We start from the raw sequence: 20,111 nt of genomic DNA, 5'->3' as shown, positions 1-20,111 counted from the left end.
TAGATTTTAAGAAAAACTAACAGTTTTCTTCTATTTTACACGAAAGTTAATAAATTATTTGAATATATATACATATATAATTCACATGTAAAAAATTTCTTTGTTCAGGGAGTACTCAAAATAAAATTGAGTTGATGTAATATAAAACGTGCACATACATAGTTTTAGAGTTTTTATATTGTATAATTTGTATTTTCTACATTCAGAATAATATTTTATAATAATTTAACCATGAAATCAGAATTTATTAATACGAATGACTTGTATACGGAGTACATAACACATCTTTTACTGCAACTCTAAAAGTTTATTACATATGAAATGTTTATTAAATATTAAGTATGAAATTGTTTTATTTAATGCTACGACCTGTTTATTCAGTGTGTCATAAAATTACCTACGAAAATCCTCACGTTTTAGTACCTTCGGGACGTACAGCGTTAATACACATATATGTGTATATGTTTCATTTTTATGAGTGTATTACCAATTTTGATTTTTTATTAAAATTTTTTTTCCACATAACTAGAATTATCATTTTTAACTGTATATATCATTTTGTGATATTTCTGACATTTATTGAGAATTGAAGTTCAAACATATTAATAACTTAAAATTAATAACTTAAGCAACGAGAATTTACATTGTTCACATTTTCAAACTGCAAATTTTTTAACGAGCTATATTATTTTAGATAATACATTAAGCTAAATTATTAAATAAACGATTATAGATAAACACTAAACAAATTTTCGTGAATATTTTTCTCACATCACTGTTTATATATTCTACAAGATATATATAATAAATAAATATTAATATCCTAATAGAAGATTACACAAGATATAATCTCCTAAAGATATGTATCGAAATACAATAATTACCGAAGGTATAAAACCATCTTCAAAAATTAAATTTTGGTTTTTATAATTATAGTACATATGTATGTGATACAATTTTATGTATACCACAATTTTTACTGCATTAGGAGGGGAAGGATGATATTTAACGTTTAACGTAACGTTTAATGGCAGAATTATTAGCTACAGGATTCATTAACACTTTGTATTTTCCTAAAGAATTCATATCTTAATCTTTTAAAGATATTGAATCGTAGCGGCCAAAATTTATCCGTAATCGGCAGTTTTGTCAAATCCTTTATACTTTAAAATAAAAATAAATTATCTTTAAATATATAATATAAAATATATCATAAAAATAATACATATATCGACATATTCTAGTATCTAGAACATACCGATTCTATTTCTATTTCTTTTCTGACAGTAATAGTAATGATTTTTCTGTCGAAGTAAGTACGAGAAGTACAGAATCGAAAATTTAATTAAAGAAAAGATGGTTTCATATTTACGATTCTTATGATACACTAACGGATGTAACACAACACAAATATAAAGTTTCTTAGAAACTTGTTAGAAATTTTACACGGTATAAATACAATTTGTTCTATGTTTTTAATAGCTTTCAATGCCAATTTTCGTTGCTTCGTTTATTACGACTTTCTACGAATTCAATTTATCACAAATAGCAATAAACGTGTCAAACGTTTCATTTCGAACTTTTTAAATGCAATTTAAGTTTGCAGTATACGGTGCTTCCGATCGAAAGAGTTGGACAGATCCAAGGTTTCGTTCCTTTCACAAGAGCGGCAGCATTTTCGTTTAAATGCCGGCACGTCGCAGTAACGTTTCAAACTTGGTATAGAGCAAAATCGATTCTTGTCTCTCCAGCAACGGGATGGAAATTCGATGGCCCTGGTCACGTGCTCCGTACAAGAACGTATTTCCGTCTTTACGGTTGGCCCGTCGCACCTGTAAAACGACTCGTTTTCCGGAGGAATGCAACGGCCTATTCGCGATTGTATATCCTTTCCGTTGTTCTTCGAGCACTGTAAAAAGAAAATACGATGCTCGAATACCGTTCGAAATTTCAAATATTCTAAAATAAATTCTTTTCTTTTCATCCTTCGCTATAATTGGCCGCTATAGCGCGTTATTAGCACACTGCGGATTTCTACGCTCATACAGAAAATTAAAAATTGCCAAAATGTTGAAGAAAGTACAACAGCCGTCTGTAACGCTTGCTAAGTAAAACAATTATCTACCGAGCTTCTACTTTTTATACTCTCTTCACTGTAAATATATTTCTGTAAATACATATAATCTACAAAATGTGAAACTTAGTATATTGTTTCATCTATCATTTTGTTTTTGTATCTGTAAATATTCCGCATACTTTTGAAATCGCAGGTTGAGCTTTGTATCCCTTCTTTACTTTAAACGAATTAACTTTAATTTACTTTAAACATATTAACGAATGTTCACGAGGAATTGATTTTAATATCTATGTCAATAAACCATTTCCTGATTGTTCCTGTTTAGCGCTATAAGCTCTACGACTGTTGCATCCTATTTCTTTCAACATCCTCTTAATACTATCTACCTTGAAAGTAGATATCAGACTGTAATTTCTCACCGAGGACCAATTCGTAAATATCCAATGTCCAGGACACGGTATCCTATTGCATTCTCTGCTGCTCATAGGCATAGGGCTGGTTTCGCATATCGATGGCTGTACCATCGTTCGATACACTTCCAATTCGTTGTTTCTATTTACCTCTGTACCATTAAACCCCGAACGAACGCAGTAAAGTTGTCGTAATTGCGTACCAAACCTTCCACACGTAGTTGAACACGCTTCCCACGGACCTGGTAGCCATTTGAAAGTACAACTGTAATAAATCAGACAAATTGCTGGTCAACTTTTTGCCCGCACGTATCATACGTATGACGAGCATGGAAACGCGCGTTAGCGTTAATAAAATAACAAAAGTGCCGATATAAATAAATACGAAGCTGATCTTTTTCTTGTTCCTCCACGAACGTACAACCCTAATCTACAAACTGTATATACATGATACCTAAAAACGTTGCATTTCTCTATCTCTTGAATCGGTTTGGTTGTCAGTGGACATTTTCTTCGCGACACTATTCTTCCGGTTTCCTCGTCTTTGCAGACTATCATCTTCTGACGCGTACCACCGCCACAGCTGACCGAGCAGAAGCTCCAACCTCCGAACAGCCATACGTATCTATCCTTTGCATTCCTCTCATCGCGATTTAGCGAATATTCCAACGAAACTGAGGTCGAGATTCCTCGTTGTAGTACGTTTCTCGGCACCACCACCTGCAAGAAGTAAAATCGTCGATATCGTTAAAGCCTGAGGAATCAACGTACGTTCACATACGAATCGAATAATCCAATATATCGTAATTATGGATCGTGGATTTGTCACGTAAACTATCTCATATCTTTGTTTGTCTAGAAATTATGTAATTTCTTTTCATGCTCTATATCATATTATAATATCGCATAGAGATCTATCTCTCGCGATATGAATATCATTGAGGATTACATTAAGGATTTTGGATATTTTACTTTTCCTCTGTATTATGATAATCGGTAAAGAAAGTTTGATTCGTGAGAATAAAATATCAAAGGTTTATCTCTTACCAAAACCACGACATCTTCGAACGCGGTACCATCCGCCTGTATAAAATACGTGTTATTACCGCGTCTGTGAACGCGAAAAGCAGCACCTTGTACGATCGTTAAATCTCGTTTACGAGAAGCTAGATTCTCCTGTACGTTGCGTCTTCTCCTACCGTCTCCTATCACGATCGTTAAATCATCCGATTGGAAAAGTCGAGAGCCAGCCATCGAGATGTTCATGTTCAAATTGTGAGCGTCGCGTGGTATCACAGCGACGCGTGTCACCTCTGAAAGAATCACGAAGCGGATAAGGATTAATCGTAATAATAAAAAGATGTAATAACGAACAAATTATTGATCGTAGAATCGACAGAGAACTATCCTGCCCCGTAACAATTTTTTTACACCGTTCGCGGATATTAAACGGATTTGTAGATATTATTCTTCAACAACGTTCGAGAAGCAATTTTACAATTGAGAACGATCGCGTATCGTTTCTCGCGCGTTAACGAGTCTCGCGTTTCAAAGTAAATTTCTACTTTTCCATTCGATCGGATTTCCCTAAACGAAAAGACCACGTTCCTAACGCGTTTGACTTTTACTTAAAAACGTTTCCTCGTGAACCGAACGAATATCAAAAGCTGTCGTTGAAATTCGTACTCCAAGGATCATTGTGTAGCATGTCGAAACAATAACTAAACGCTGATAAATATACGCGATAAGTCGATATAGAGTTTGCTTGGCGATTAATCGACTCGTCTCGTTGTTGCGCGTCAGAGGATTTAAATCAAAAACGAAGACGCGCAGGAGTTTCGTTGCTCCGGGCGAATTGAACTAGCAACTAATCGCTCCGCTCTCGCCGTTCCTCTCCTGTTAAACTAATTAAGGACGTCGCGTCCCTCTCCGCTTGCTCGACTGTCCGACTTTGACGGAAACTTCATCGCCACTTGCAACAACTCAATTTGAACGGTGACTGGACTGACCTCGTCGAAGCTTCCGCTGAAACTTGTTGACGATATTCTCGCAGCTCGAATTGTCACCATCGCACACTCCACACGTGTCCAACGCTTTCTTCGACCCTAACACACGGTCGCATCCCATCCGATGGCACTCACCCTGCCGAAGAAATTTCATTTTTCATCAGTAACAATTAGAACAAGGAGGAACTTGGACACGCGGGTCGATCCAGGAAACGTTTTCTCTTTCGTCGAAGTCGCAGAGAGACAGAGAGAGAAACGTGTTCCCGTCTTTTCCGCAAGTGCAGTTTCTTCTTCGATATGTACGAACATTTCTCGTTGTTTATCATTTTTCACGGACGCTTGCCACAGGTAAATATCGATCGGAATAAAATTCATTCGTTGGAAGATTCGATTTGGACGACTGAAATGGTCGAGCCGGTAGAAAAGGGAAAATATACCGTCGTGTTAAGTCGATCTCGGATCTTTCGTTGAAATCGAGTGCCAAGTAGCGCAGATGTGATTCGACTGTGCGTATCATGTTGTGCGGAAAGTTTCTTTCGTTTTGCAATTTCTTCTTTCGTATTGGTTTATCGAGTTACGTATCCAACGTGAATATTGCATGGAATCGATACGTATGAATTATGTATGCGTATTTGTCGCATCGCTACAAAGTGGATCGTACACAGTTGGATAGAATAATATAAAACGACGAACGTTATTTCCTCGTAAAACGAAGGAAACTTTTCGGACTGTTGGATACATCGAACGAGAAAGTCGTATGCGCATTGAGACGATGGTTGTTAAATACCAAAGGTCGTGTTTCTCGAAGCCATCGTTTCACCGGATAAAGGCTCGTTCCAATCAAGTCGGTAGCATCGAAGGTAGATTTTTATTCCCTCAAAGTTAAAATAGTTGTCGGGAAAACTCGTGGGAAATGCGAACGTTAATACCCATATAGACCATAAATATTAATAGCCGATCGTTGAATTTCTCGCCTGGTTTTCAGCAAATCGCGTTGCTGCTACGCGAATATAATTCTTGATGCGTTTTGACGATCTGTGTGTTTGAATATGTTGAAGGATACGGGGATTTACATAATTGAAATACCGAGCATGCCGAGCTGATCCTTGCTTCGTGGAAGCACACTTCGCGTCTACGTATTACAAACATTTTCGAAGCACGAACCTTCAACATCGCAGGATATACTTAAACTCCTTGATACAGCTTAGTTTCTGCGATAGAGCGTGCCATTCCGTCGCTGGAAAAATTACTTTGTATCTTTATCGACAGTTTTGACAGCAGCGGATTATTCTCAAGTACGTTCGTCCATGCGAAGATATTACAAACATGCGCGACTCCTCTAACGTACAAGTTTGAAGAATAACGCGCAATGCGTCGAATGATACGCGTATGGAAAGCGCGAGGAGATGCTGTTAATTTGAACCGTTACCTTGTACGATCGAAGTGATAGGAAAAAAGGGGAGGATATCATAGGTCTGACAAAGGACAATTTGTCATTCGTCGTGGAGAAAAGCTCTCGTGAAATTGACTGGTTATTAGCGTTAATACGTTGTATGATATCTGCTATTAATCGTTATACGATTGTTATAGATAATGATAATTGCGATCCTCTATAAAGCAGAAAGGAGCAGACCGTATTCGTCGTTGAAAATCTGCGATCAAATAAATGGTAGATTTAGCAGAGAAGGGAGAAGAAACGCGCAAAGAAATCTGACAATGAACGATTCGTATTCAAATGGAAGCAACAGATACAGAGATAAAATACCGTGTCCGAATATTCGAGTAACTGTACGTAAACTGTTTGTATTCCGACGAGTTCCGACAAATTGAGTTTTACCGTACTTTCAATCTTGTTACGGAACGTTTCACTTTACCTGTATACATATATTCGTGGATCCGTAGGAGCATGGCGTGCCATCGATCAAATGCTTCCTGGTGTGAAATATCTCGCCTGTCTCTTTGCTTTTGCAGATCAATCGACATCTCAAATTCTCCTGATCGGACACGTACGGCAGCCAGGTCACGTCGTTGTTGGATCGAACTCTTTCCAGATATAAAATATTACCGAGTTTGGTGCACTGTTGAGCTCTGAGGTCGACGGGAGTTAAACACTTCGGTAGGTCGCAAAGTCTGCAATCATCGCTGGGACCTGAACAATATTTCCCGCCGTAAGCAGGCCTTTGAACAAGAAAGCTGCCTTCAATAGTCGAGACACGAACGTTTTCTACAATATTCGTTTCAAAATTCTTCCCTTCGTTCCGATAAAATACCGAGACATTCTCGCCGTCGTTTTATCTTGAGTTTCAATTTTTCTTCGAATCGAATTTTAATCGTTTTTGTAAAGATTCCGTTTGTAGCGTACCATTCACGTCCATCGCACATCCATTGTTAAAAAAACGAGCGATTATTCGTCAGGGAATTAACGAATAATTAACGCGTTTCTCATTTGCCACTGAATTTTGAAACGATTCGAGAGAACTTGAATTACAAGCGTCGCTATATTAGGTAATCCGAATACTAACAAAGGTTTATTGCATTTTCGCGTTCGACACTGCACTCCTACTCCGCAAGTCCTCGAACATTTCTCCCAGCCGCTCCAAGCGCTCCAACCTCCGTCTCTCGGTTTATTTAGTATTATACCAAAATCGAAGCTCTTTCTATTCGTCGACTGACATCGACCGTTTATACACCACTGAAATATGTAGACTGTACTGTATATAACGTGCATTGATACGTGATAACGTACTAATCGTGTCTACCATGGTACGTTACTTATTCCCTACTAATTATCGTAATTAATTAAAAAAATTGTTTCCTTGCGAGATAACTCTTTAACGCGTCCGCAGTGAGAGGTGCAACGAAGGATCCATCGCGACAGATATTTTTGATTAATGCGACAGTTATAAACGCGTTGATTAAACCGTGCTAATCGTTCATTTCGTTTTCATTATACTCATCATTCATCAGTAGACCGCAGATATCGTATCTCTACGAATACGACTTAAAAAGTGGACTCTAGATAAACAATCGTTCCTGTTGGGTAGATGATACATTGGCACTGTACTCGTGAATGTGTGTGTAAGCGTTAGGGGACGTCCAGGTCTTAGTCGAGACAAAAGACCGTCGCCAGATGTTAGAAGAATGTGGAAGAGTCGGTTGAGAACAAGCGTGCGTGCAAGAAGGTTGTCGAGGTCTTCAGAGTGTAAGATATATTGTATAGCTGTTGTGTGCGAAATAAAGTAAACGATTTGTATTTGCGAATCCTTTCTTTACCTTAACGGTTCCATTATTATTTATCGTTATTTCGGCATCCTGTGCGTCTTCTCGTCTGCAAATCTTTTTTATAAATGTAAAACGTATACACGTAATTATTAGTAACTAAGCTAAACTACCTGCTGTCGATTTACCTTCGAGTCACCGCATAATGTGCCCTCCAGAGGCGGTCCCTTCTTAGTCTTGCAACTTTCGGACACGTTACTGTTACCGCACCACAGACGAGAACACGGTTCTGCCACGTCGAAGGTCTTGCAGTGCTCGTAGCTGAATTCGATGGAAAACTCGTTATCGAAACGATGATCGGATAGAAACGAGCAACGAAAATTCGCGTATGAAACGTACCCTTCGCCGAATTCCATGCGACATTGCTCGTCCATCGTGAACGTCTCGCGAATGGTGTCTCTCAGTTGGGAGAGGCCATCGTGCTTCGGCTTATTCGACAAACAGGACCACCGTCTGCAAGTACCTATTTTAGGAGTACGTAATTCTAAGAAGGATATTCTTGCGTAGAGCGAGCATTCTTACCTCACTCTACGATGGAACTCCTTTTTTGAGCACGCGGACCAATAAAAATGATGGAACGTGGCAGCGACCATCGGTGCCATTACGCTTCCTCGAGATCCCTCTTCCTTGCACGCGTTTCCGGTCGTTTCGTCTCCGTCGTGAGTCAAACCTAGACTACGGGAAACACGTTTGTGTCGTTGTCGAAGCGGACAAAGAAATAATCTTGTTGGCGTTTGTCGGGGATTACGCAAAAGCGGCTCTCTTGGTAGTTTTGCGCGAAAAAACCGTCACAAAGCGTTCGTTGTCCTCGTTATCTCGTTTTCGATCGCTTCTTTCTTTTTCGCACGATCAACTTTGTACGTTTCTTACGTGGAACAACGTAGGTTACATCGACCAACGCGCGAAGAAACGCGATTCTGTTCGGAAGAAACGCGTTCTTCGCTCTCGTACGCTCTCCGCGCGTTCATTTGCGAAAGAAAAAAGAAAGAAGAAAATCTAGTAACATGGAAACCTCCTCGCTCTGGGAAGGTTTTTTCATACGGTAAGCGATTTTCTAATATTTCGAGATTGCAAAGTTGGATGCTTCCTTCTCTTTGGTTCCTTTAATTTCCCGTTTCGTTATTCGTATCGCGCCATTTACTTTCGATTTGAATGCGAAAAATACGAGCATGTCGTGTATGGCATTTATGCGACAGCTAATGGAACCTTGTAATATTATTTCCTACGAGGACGGTCGAGTTGCGAGCCACGGTTTCTTTCGCAAAGTCAACACTCGCCACGAGTACCGTACGATGCGATAAAAAGAAATTTGACGTTGAGAAACAGGGTCAAGGTCAACTTTACATTCCGCTTTATTTAACCGATCTCCGTCGATCCGGAGGTATCGAATTCCTCTATACCGTGAGTTTACTACGATTTTTCTACATCCTCTGTGTAGCGAATAAGTATAATCGCAATAAGAACGTGCTAATGCTAAATATAAATATATAAATACAGTATCGCTTTTGTCTGAAAAAATAAATTAAAAGTAAAAACAAAACAAGAGGATCTAGAAGAAATTTATGTTACAAACAGATAGGAATTGCAAAGCTGCAAGAACGCACATAATACGCAAAGATCTATGGCAGATTCAAGGTACGGTACTCGTTGTAATATTCGGTTAAGATAATAGGTTTTTCTACCCAGATTTCGTTTTTGAAATCATCCTCGTAAAAATACGTATTTGCATAAATACGCGCAGTACGCGGTCTCTGCATAAATACTCAGGCCAGTTGTAAATATTTCAGTTTGCCAACGATATCCCAACATGTGGCACACTCACATGTGTGCTACTTCGTGAGCGATGATAAAGGCGCTGGTTAAGCCTTCGTCTCGATTTAACGCGCACGATCTCGCGGGATCGCATACTCCTGACACAGGTGCGTAACCGGAAGGACCTCCTATATCTAACCGCGTCAACCATACCGCAACATCGTGATTTACGTCCTTCGAAGACAGCATCTTTCTGTTCCATTTGTTCACGTTCTCGAGAGATCGTCTGGCATCGCCACGGCGGACCTACGACAACGTTTAATATTTTTTTCGTAAAAACTAGCAAACATTACGAATATATTATATCTATTATTATATCACGTATTATATATTATATACAAATATTTGTCAAAGATAATAAATACATATGCAAGTGATCGTGTTGTTGATAGTAATCAAATGTAACTCGTGACGCTATTAGTATTTTAATCTTGCTGAAAAATGTCGAAAGTTCGCGGCAGCGTAACTTTTTCAATCGAAACGTTCGATAAAGTTGACAACAGGGTGGATTCGATACGAGAGAAGAATAGCAGAAAAAGAAAAAAGAAAAAAGAATCGCAAGTGTCGTATAGTAATACGTCGCTATGGTATTATCGTAGGTCTGTAACGTTAAATTAAGATTCTTAAGAGACGAAAAAGGTTTAATAGCCGATTACACAGATATTTTGGATACACGGTAAATGCGATGTTTGTCAATAATTCGTGAAGATTGTTTATTTGGAAATTTGTTTCCAAGGGATCGTTCGCGGTTGTCCGATTTAACGAAATGGAACTCGTCGCATTTTATCGACCTAAAACGTCATGCGCAGATATTTTGACCTATATAATTTAGATACTATACTGTACAGATAAGTAGAAAATAAAGCAATTGACACTGGCATATGCGTATCTCAGATAGTTACTATTTTATCGAAATGATTCAATTTAATGGAAATCGCTTACCATACCGTCTCGTTTTTCCGCGTATAAAATCATTCGTACGATCACTAGAATCATGTTGGACTCGAGCGATGGGTCCATGTAAATTGCACTCACCTAGGATTAAAATACGTACGAAAATGTAACAGGCGTTAAAACAGTATTTGCACTCTTACGAATAAATTATTATTCAAAACTCTCGTAAATACGACGCATCTTATATAATTTTCTTATTTTTTATTGGAAAATCACTCACTGAATCGCTGAAATTAATCGATTACAAAATTCCATTAGGATAAATTATTCGCTAAACTTTTTCGAAAATGCGTGTAAGCTTTGAACATTGTAAACAGAAAATACAGAGCTTCCATCCGAGTACACGATCGAGATGTTTGAAAGCAAGTAGCGTACCTTAAAAATACAAAGATACGCGTAACTCTGCTCAATGTTTTCCAGTTGCTTGCGTACGTATGTACGAGAAGGTATTCTATATCTAAGTATAGTAGCAGAATTACGTTTGATATTACTTACGATGTTTAAAAGAGCCAAGATATATTGCTGTACTCGAATTCCATGAAAATCTACCACGGAATAATCAGCAGCTATTCCAAGCTCTAGCCATCGTGGCGGCGAATCCCTAGCTGCTGGTCTTTTCTCTAGAAAAGTACTAATCGACTTATTTCCGGCGAAATTAGAAAATCTCGTTGATAGCTTAAACGCATGATTATTAAAAGTATAATTATTTGTAAGTATAAAAAAAAATTATTTATATTTATAAAAAATTTATATTTATAACATTTATATTTATATTTATTTTTAAATTTATATTTAAATTTAAATTTAAATTTATATTTATATTTATATTTAAATTTAAATTTATATTTATATTTAAATTTATATTTATAGAAAAATTTATTTATATCTATATATATTATATAAAAATATAAAAATATATTATGTAATGTTTATATATATTATATATATTATATGTTTATTTATATTCAAGTATTAAAAGTATAATTATAATTAAGAATAATTATTTCAAAAGTACAATTTCAAAAATATCAATTCGATATCACCGTGAATTTCATCCTGCAAATTTCGTTAAAGTTCTTTACAAATTTTGGTAAATTGTTCTATTTCTCTATTTTTTTACAGTAAACTAGGCAAGATAGACAAAGATTCGTGCAATGGTCCATCTATATTTCGCTATTTATCATTTATTTTATTATTCCCTGTCTGTTACATATGCGTACAGAGTGGTTGGTAACTGGTGGCACAAGCGAAAAAAGAAGTCGAAAATATAGAATAAAAATTTAACAATTTAAAAATGTTAAACATTAAAAAAATAACGTCAATCGAGACAACGATCTACAGTGAGATCCGTTATAACGAGACGCGATAAAGTGCGCGCGTACCGAGCGAAAATTCGAAGTCGATTTTCTCGAAGACGAAGCCTCGAACGAAAAATTTTTATTCTATATTTTCGACTTCTTTTTTCGCTTGTGCCACCAGTTACCAACCACTCTGTACGCATATGTAACAGACAGGGAATAATAAAATAAATGATAAATAGCGAAATATAGATGGACGTGTAGAAGATTAAGCGAGAGTGGAACGCAACAGGGAGAATAATTGTAAAGCTAATTGTAAAATAAGCCACTCTTATGTTATAAGCTGTTATTATTATTTTTCTACAGGATAGATTGGAATATCAGTTTAATTTCTTTCTTTCAGTAATATTCGATATTTCGTTAATTTATTAGCCGCTATATTACAGGTGGTAAGTAGAAAAGCAACGATAGCACAAGAATAGCATTTGAAAAAATATTTGCCTTACTTGATAATCTGTTCCTTTGCCATTTAGGACCAGAAAAGTATCCAATTTCCTCGGGATTTACGTCGATCGATAATTCTTCCACTATCGTATCGTTGTATTCTGTGGGGACATCGTCTTTTTCATCGTACAGAATCAATTTCTCAGCTTCTGGGTATTCCACGTCGAAGACGTCACCGGAAAGATTATAAAATCCCTGAACATCGTGGCTTAAGGAATCGCGTTTCCTTCGTTTCGACTTTCTCTTACTTTCTCTAACTCCAAATTTATTCGATTTCCCTGTAACCGAATTATCAACGTTTTACCACGTTTGCCTGTTTTATCTTCCCTCCAGTTACGGCATATTTCTCAAGACTCGTCGCTGATCTCGTTACGGATAAAATGGAAAAAATAGTTGCAAAATTTCCGAAATTGCAAATACCACGATACTGCAACGTATCAACAACATATGGTGTCGCAAAATTGTGACAAGTTCGAGTCGTTAGTTCGTTGAATTTACACCACCGGTGATTAAACGTGTTACGCTTTAATAGCAAATTGAATTTCCCAGTGGGAAAAATGAAATTTTACGGTAATTAAAGTATTGCATTTTTGTAAAAAAAATTCCATTGTTTTCCTTTCCCCGCGAAAATGCAATTTTACGACGGACATTCCAGACAAATATTCCACGGTATCGTAAAGCAGCCAGCTTTCCATCCGTAAAAAAGAATGCTATCTATAAAAGTGTCAATGAAAATTGATCAAAGTAACGTCAAACAAACTCGTTTAAACGGCGAAGTAAATAGACCGATTGCTTTTAACAAAACCCGTTACTCGTTACTCGTAACCGTTTTACTTTTAAATACCAATCGGCGCTGTTTCTCATTAAAATTTCGATTTAAATCGAACGAGAAATACAGCGTAATACTTGGAATTTTCTATCGTTTCTCAACCATATTTCGCACGTTTACGTCGCATTCTTCAATTCATCGCGATCGCGACGTCAGATTCTTCGATTTCGATACAAAGACGTTTCACAGCTTTCGACGCGGCGAATTTAATTGTGAAAACAAATAATTTGTTTATAAACTGCCAGTTACGTGCCTCGAATTTCCGATATATGCAATAAATTTCATTGCAACTTGATCCAAGTGGGTCATAAAGTTGCAACCGTGTAGACTGTGCCGCGTAATTCTATTGCATTCAATTTTCCGCGTTTCCAACAATTTATCAAATTAGAATTTATCCGCGCATCGTACGAAACTTTCCATAAAAATTGACTAATAAGCGCAGATATTTAGCTCCTCGTATTCGTTTTAATCCGTAAACGACGAGTCATGGAAACGATACGCTACGATGTATTTTCGATTTAGCAAAATTTGTTTCCACTTGATATCGACATTCAGATTGTATTTCCTTTGCAATAAATTAATTATATAATTAAATAAATTTATTGTTCGAACCGATATTAAGTTACAGTTCGAGTATACTTGATAAATTTTCAGACTCGATTTTCCGCGACCCTAAGTGGAAAATGAAAACGTTTTATCCTATACTTTCACTTCGTTTTTCCACAGGGATTCGCGTTGTTCTCGCTTTCAGACGTTGTTCGGTTGCATCCTGTATATACGGGGTGTCCCAAATTTAAACCGCCAAATTGTAAGGGATTGATTTACAGACAAGAAGAAGAAAGAAGAACTTTACATAATGTTCGTCAACGGACCTTTCTTTACAGAGTTACGAACGAATATTAACAGACAACGACGCGTTTTCCATCGCAGCATGCAAAGGTTCGCTGTATTATCGTGTCAGCGCAGTTGCATGTTTTTTATCGTGCGGCAACGAGCCCGTGTCGTTAATAGCTACAATAATAATACAATAAAAAATGATTACCTAGTATCTTTGATTGGTCGTTGGAGAACATCGTCCGTGTGTTCGGATAGAAGCCTGACATCGATCGACCATGCAATTAATACGATCTCGTACACACAGTTCCCAACGATTCGATCGAGTTCCAAGAATCGCGTGTTTTTACTCGTTGCGCTAGTTGTTCACGCGAACTCGCATCTCCAGAACAAACCTTCCGTCTTACAGTTGCGAAACCGTAAATACAGAAAAGAAAACGCAGCTCTTGAAACTCTGACGAAACGCTGATAATACGGTGGATTGTCGCGTGCCGTGGAATGGAAAATTCGTCGTTACTTCTTTCATACATACGATATTTGTTTGTAACTGTGGAAAAACGCGTTTATCGATCAGCATCGTGCCACATATTTTTCGGTAAATATTTACAAAGCGGACGATCTCGTGGTATTCAACGGCTTTCAAATACGTTTGCCAAGGCCAATATTCCGAACAATTTTTTCCCGTAATACGCTTTACCGTCGCTCTGCTTTAGTTTCCGCGATATACGCAGAAATTTCTGTTTCGACGACAGCGATGATTTCGATGATCGAGCGGTTTCGCTTTTCTCGATATCACGGCTAAAGCTTTCCCTACCTCGAACGACCTACGACGACGCAAAGCTTCGTACGAGTCGTATCTATTCTGTTATTCGATACGTGAATTTAATTCACGGTAGCCTCGTTGATTTTTCTTCCCTGTGCGAGTTGAGAATGAGTATCCGAAATGCGTTAGGTCGGCATATATAAATGTACGGACACCAACGTCCGAGACGTTCGTCCATGCCAGAATGAAGCGTAATCGTAACGTAAATTGAAGCAAAGTCTTCCGTAGAATGTCACGGAAGGCAGAGCCGAACAACGGTAACGGGTACGAACGAAACGTTTGTTCGAACTGACTTTGACTTTGGCGATATATCTCAAATTGAAATCAGCTAATGAACGTTCGCTCTGTAAATGATTATCTCTTTTTCTTCTTTTTGCCTGCAGATTAAGCCCTCCGTGTTTGACGGTTTAAATTTGTCACGCCCTGTATGCATTTGTAATTTTTACACGCATATATATATATTCGTTTGTACTACGATTACCGTCACACTTTATATATGGTATTATCACATCGACGCTATCAGTTCTTACAGTATCACGATCAGAGTCAAGTTTAGAATAGAAGAACCAATTAACGACGGATCGCAAAGTAAGAAGCTTATAACATAATCGGCAAGGAAGTGGGTAAATCGATCGACCAACCACCTACATCCAATCGCCCAACGATGAAAGATGAAAAGCCATCGCGATAACGATCCTTCTCACCTGCAGGATTTTCCGGATTCACAGACACGAAGCTCGAATCATCCCTGATCGACCGCCACCTTTCGTTTTTCGGCTGGAACATCACATGCTGGCCATTCGTCAGTGGCTGAACGAAGAACGATCTCTGACCGATCGACATCAAAGCGTACACTTCCTCTTCGCATATCGTCACGACGACGAAGGAACTCGCGTCTCCTTCCAAGCTGCCTTGTCGAAGATCGCAGTTCGCTTTGGCGTTACGTCGCTCGGACTTGGTTTTACCCTGGCGCACCCAATTCACGCTGAAATTCGACGACAGTATCAATCGATCGTTGGCCACGGTCCTTAAGGTCCAGTTGCTGATCTCGAGGAACACCGGCTCTTGGTGGAGATACTCGCGCCAAGTTTCTCGGTCTTCTTGGGTCGATCTTCTGTTCCGCGCGCTCGCATTCGGGATCACTCGAGGGTAAACGATCTCGTACTCCTGCAAACTTTGCAGAAAGTCGCTCATTCGCGACTTAGTAGCGATCGTGCCGAGCAGCCACGTGGCGAGCAGAAAACTGGGAAGTTTCGATTGCGTCATGTCTCGCGCGCTTTGATCGAAATTTCAATAGGATTTTCTGGCTGCCCGAAACTCGCCAGGCATGCTCGTTCACTCGCAGACGTAGTTATCGCGACGAAAGGAGCTAGTTCGCAGACCCGATATTCTCATTTCGTTTCGCCGTTTCGAATTCGCCGGTTCGTAACGCGCTCGAAACACCGTGTCATATAGACGCGGATGTGACGATACTCTCGCGATCTAACATTTTCAATGTCTCGCGCTTTATCACGTAGCTCGCGTGCAAGTAACGCGAAGGTGAATCGTTGCTTTTAATACACAGGGTGCTGTTTAATCGATCGTATAATGGAGAAGGGAACGATTCTGCGGTATGCCAGAGATAAAATGAAATCATAGAATACGATGGTTTGGTAGGTAGTGCTTTATCGCGAAGATTAACCGTGAATACTTGCTCCACGTATTTATATCAGAATCTTTTTCAATTTCCTTCGATCGTCGTCTCTAGGCGTACGAAACTGCCTCGTTGAATTCGAACGTTTCTCGATTTCCTTCGACGTCTTTCAATTTCTTCTTTTTTCAATCGTCGTTCGCGTTCTCAAAGCTGTCTTCGGACAGAATTCTTAGAACGACTTCCAATTCCTTTCGATCCCTTTCGATTCGTCCAACCGTTAAGCTTCGCGAAACTGTTTCGCTAAACTCCTTTTTCCACTGTACTTGCGTATCGTAACAAACTCGTCGACGCGGTAACTCGCGTCGATTAACGATTCACCAGCAGTAAAGTAACCGGGAATGCAGCAAACTAGTAGTCGGTAGAACGAAGCGGAACGTAAGTGGAGCGAGCGATAAGAGCGATCGCGACAATCGCACGCCTCGCCGTGCGATTCCCACGCGAACGAATCATCAAATTCGAGCCAAAGATTCTCTCACTAACTCGAAGATTCGCGCCAATATTTTCCACGCGCGCGTTACAGAAATTCGAAGGACTTTCGCGAAAAGGACGGAAGGATGAGACGATCGATCGAATCTTGGGTCGATCGCGATATCCCGGACAGAACGTTTCGACGAAAAAGCGGAGTAGACGCGACGAAGGGGCGTCGTGCAGCGACTGGCGGCCAATTTATTCACCACGTGCCGTAGGAATTTAATTTTCTTTCGCGCAGGAACGATCCACCATCGCAGAAAGTAGAATATAATTAATTTCGATCTCGTGTCGATCGCGACGTTCCGGATGGAACGTTTCGCCGAAGAGGTGGAGTAAACGCGACGAAGGAGCGTCGTGCAGCAACCGGCGGCCAATTTTTCCACCACGTGGCACCACGTGGAAATTTAAACGTTCCCCATGAAAACGATGCACCATCGGCGAAAGTAAAATACGATAATTAATTGGACGTGCAGTCGAACGCGATATTCCGGATGAAATGTTTCGATGGAAAAAGTGGAGTAAACGCGACGAACGAGCTTCGTGCTACGACTGGCAGCCACATGGACGGAAGAACGCGGCTGGAAACGCACGCGAGTGCAGCGGCGAATTGTGCGTAAGAGTAAGCGCGAACGCGAGACTGGAAAAAGCACCAGCGCTTACCGCCCACTGAAGTTCTAATAATGGCAGCTTTATGTGCAATCACCGAGAAACGAGGATGCCGGCGAACGCATTGTTCGACCCCGACCGAGACGATTTAACAAGGGCCGAGGATTTCATCTTGAACGTTGCACTCGCCCCCACCAGAATTCTTCGCTTTCCCTTGAACCGCGAACTCGAGAATATCGTATTCGGTAAGGCGATGAATCTAATGAACGGGAATTAAATCTGTTCCGACAGCTTCCTTTGCCTGGATGAAAGAATAAGTACGAGAGATAAATTATGTCAGATAATGCACAGTGACTGGCAGAAAGGTCATATCTACTTACGTATATGAATTCTAAGTAAAATTTACATTAAACGTTCTTTTGCCTATTACACAAACCTTTTTCTATTCTATGACACCTGTTACGCGTTTACTCGTCTCGTCGATTATAATTCGGTTTTATAAAATTACAGCTTTCTCGCGTCGATTTATTCTTCGAATTTTCTTCAGGCCTTTCGATATTTGCGATGCTCGGTGCGTGGTGGCTGTGCAGCTACAGCTAACAATATCCGATATATCATCAGTATCTTTTAGAATGTTATACAGTGGCTGTGAAAAGGTACTTGTACGCATTAGGTTGTCCCAAAAGCTTCTTTCTCGTCTTATAAGGAAATAACGAATGCGCAACATTTTGTATTTTATTATTATTATCGAATTCTGTATGAATAAAATAAACTGGATTCTATTACTGCAAAATAGATCGTACATAATTCAATAACATAATATGATACAAGAAATGTACATTTGTTATTTCCTTACAAAACGAAAGAAACTTTTGCGATAACCTAATGCTAATACTTACGTATCTCTATCTTTTCCAATCGCACAAGTATTATTTTTTCATCAGGCGCTACATTTCACTTTCAACTAGTGTCAATAGTTTGTATTGTAGTCGTAGTTGTAGTAGTATAATACTATCAAGCGACGCGAAATTTATCTGTCCATCTGCATAGTGGGTGGTTTTCGACCAGCGCTTTAAGTAATCTTCCACTTTATCCATATTTTTGCTTAGATTCTGCTTCGTTTAAAAAGATGTGAAAATTATTGGAAGATATTCTAGGAACTTGCAAGAGTATTCAAGAATTTTTGAGCACATTTTTTAAAACACGAGAGAACGTAAACAGAAATCGCACGATCCTAAACGAGCCAGCGTGTAAATGTCAGTAAAGGTAAGGTTTTTGCAGACAGAGGACAATTAGTATACTTTCGATTAATCTAATCGATTAGCATGCTGGGATAAACACGATAGTAGAAATAATATAGAAATACTTTTTGTAGCCACTGTAAGTAGCTCTTGAGTACAGTATTGTTCAAAAGTAGGCAGCCGCTTGATTACTCTTGGCAAAATGTACTTTACTTGCAAGATTGCGTAAATAAAATTTCATAACAGTTAAACGTAAAACGGACAACAGCGTACGTTTTGTAAAATGGTTAATCGAAATTTGGAGATAAAGAATTTCAGATAAGTAAGAGTAAAAAAGAAGAGAAAGACGGTCGATATTAAAAGGAACATTTGTGATTCTCTTATCCATTGATAAATTGTTGTTCGAATAATCGCCTCTTGGAACAAAAAATATTTCTTTCCATCTTATTCGCGTTTCACACGACGAGACGAATGGCAACGAACGAGATGCAAAATGAGAGATGCTTAGCATCGAGGCATCGCGTGTGGGCGATAGATTAGTATGTCTCTTCAGAAAGAAATTACATTACGCTTAACGACGATCGTTATTCTTTCTTAGAATGGTTTTATTTCCTCTTAACAAGGCGATGTCGTCTCTCGTCTTCTACGAAAAAAAAAAAATTCCATTTTCTGCCTTAGTTTTCATTACACGATACGCCATCGCACGATAAATCATATTCCTTTATTCACGGTTGTGGAAATTTAATTCAGACTGATTCGTAGAAACAAACGTGTGTTTTCCATTGGAACAAGACCCTAAATTCCGTTAGAACCTTCCAGAAATTTAAGAACTTTGCGATCTTGCGTTTGGCGAGGTCGGATCGACGTTCAACCGAAGCTCTCTTGACTTCTCTTGACTTCTACGAAAACGATAACACGCAGATTTCCAGGATGCTGTTGGAAGAACAGAATGCACGAGTATAAACTGAATGCTTTCATTTAGGCTACAGGCTAACTACGTTAATTGGTTACAGCTGTAAACGCGCTGGTATAAGTTATATAGTTTAAGCGATTTAGTAGATACCTGATCTCACGTTTCCCTGTTTCCAGCGAAATTTTAGTATTGTAAGCGGAATGCGGATGTTTGTGCGTTTGAGAGAAATGTGCATGTGCAAAAACGTCCGGGCTGTACACTCTTGTTCACGAGTATCGAAAAATATGCCGATCATTAAAATTGCTCGCTTCCTGCAAAATAATCAAAATAATTGGAAATCAATTGGAGGATACTTGAAAAT

General features: G+C 38.8%; 1 protein-coding gene and 3 long non-coding RNA genes across 4 annotated transcripts; 3 read left to right on the top strand and 1 right to left on the bottom strand.

The window, feature by feature from the left end:
- Window positions 1-1,345: 1,345 nt before the first annotated feature.
- Window positions 1,346-18,278, bottom strand: LOC100747597 (A disintegrin and metalloproteinase with thrombospondin motifs 18-like). The gene is made up of 15 exons (XM_024365953.2): window positions 15,531-18,278; window positions 12,343-12,618; window positions 11,034-11,158; window positions 10,527-10,619; window positions 9,595-9,830; window positions 8,295-8,447; window positions 8,112-8,225; window positions 7,901-8,033; window positions 7,016-7,185; window positions 6,368-6,671; window positions 4,497-4,629; window positions 3,535-3,800; window positions 2,942-3,207; window positions 2,464-2,752; window positions 1,346-1,909 (listed from the first exon to the last, which is right to left on the bottom strand). Exons 1-15 carry the CDS (start codon window positions 16,090-16,092, stop codon window positions 1,595-1,597), a joined length of 3,435 nt encoding a protein of 1,144 aa, XP_024221721.1. The 5' UTR covers window positions 16,093-18,278; the 3' UTR covers window positions 1,346-1,594.
- Window positions 9,829-10,732, top strand: LOC112212403. The gene is made up of 2 exons (XR_002946227.2): window positions 9,829-10,034; window positions 10,088-10,732. It is a non-coding gene; the product is annotated as an uncharacterized LOC112212403 (long non-coding RNA).
- On the top strand, window positions 12,268-19,883 carry LOC112212395. The gene is made up of 3 exons (XR_002946216.2): window positions 12,268-12,403; window positions 18,998-19,001; window positions 19,872-19,883. It is a non-coding gene; the product is annotated as an uncharacterized LOC112212395 (long non-coding RNA).
- On the top strand, window positions 14,090-15,676 carry LOC112212406. The gene is made up of 3 exons (XR_002946230.2): window positions 14,090-14,598; window positions 15,210-15,449; window positions 15,537-15,676. It is a non-coding gene; the product is annotated as an uncharacterized LOC112212406 (long non-coding RNA).
- Window positions 19,884-20,111: the final 228 nt, after the last annotated feature.

Source organism: Bombus impatiens, unplaced genomic scaffold, assembly GCF_000188095.3.
Source record: "Bombus impatiens unplaced genomic scaffold, BIMP_2.2 scf_0155, whole genome shotgun sequence".
Lineage (NCBI taxonomy): Eukaryota > Metazoa > Arthropoda > Insecta > Hymenoptera > Apidae > Bombus > Bombus impatiens.
Note: the sequence above shows the minus strand (reverse complement) of the source record. Positions and strands in the feature narration are given on the sequence as shown.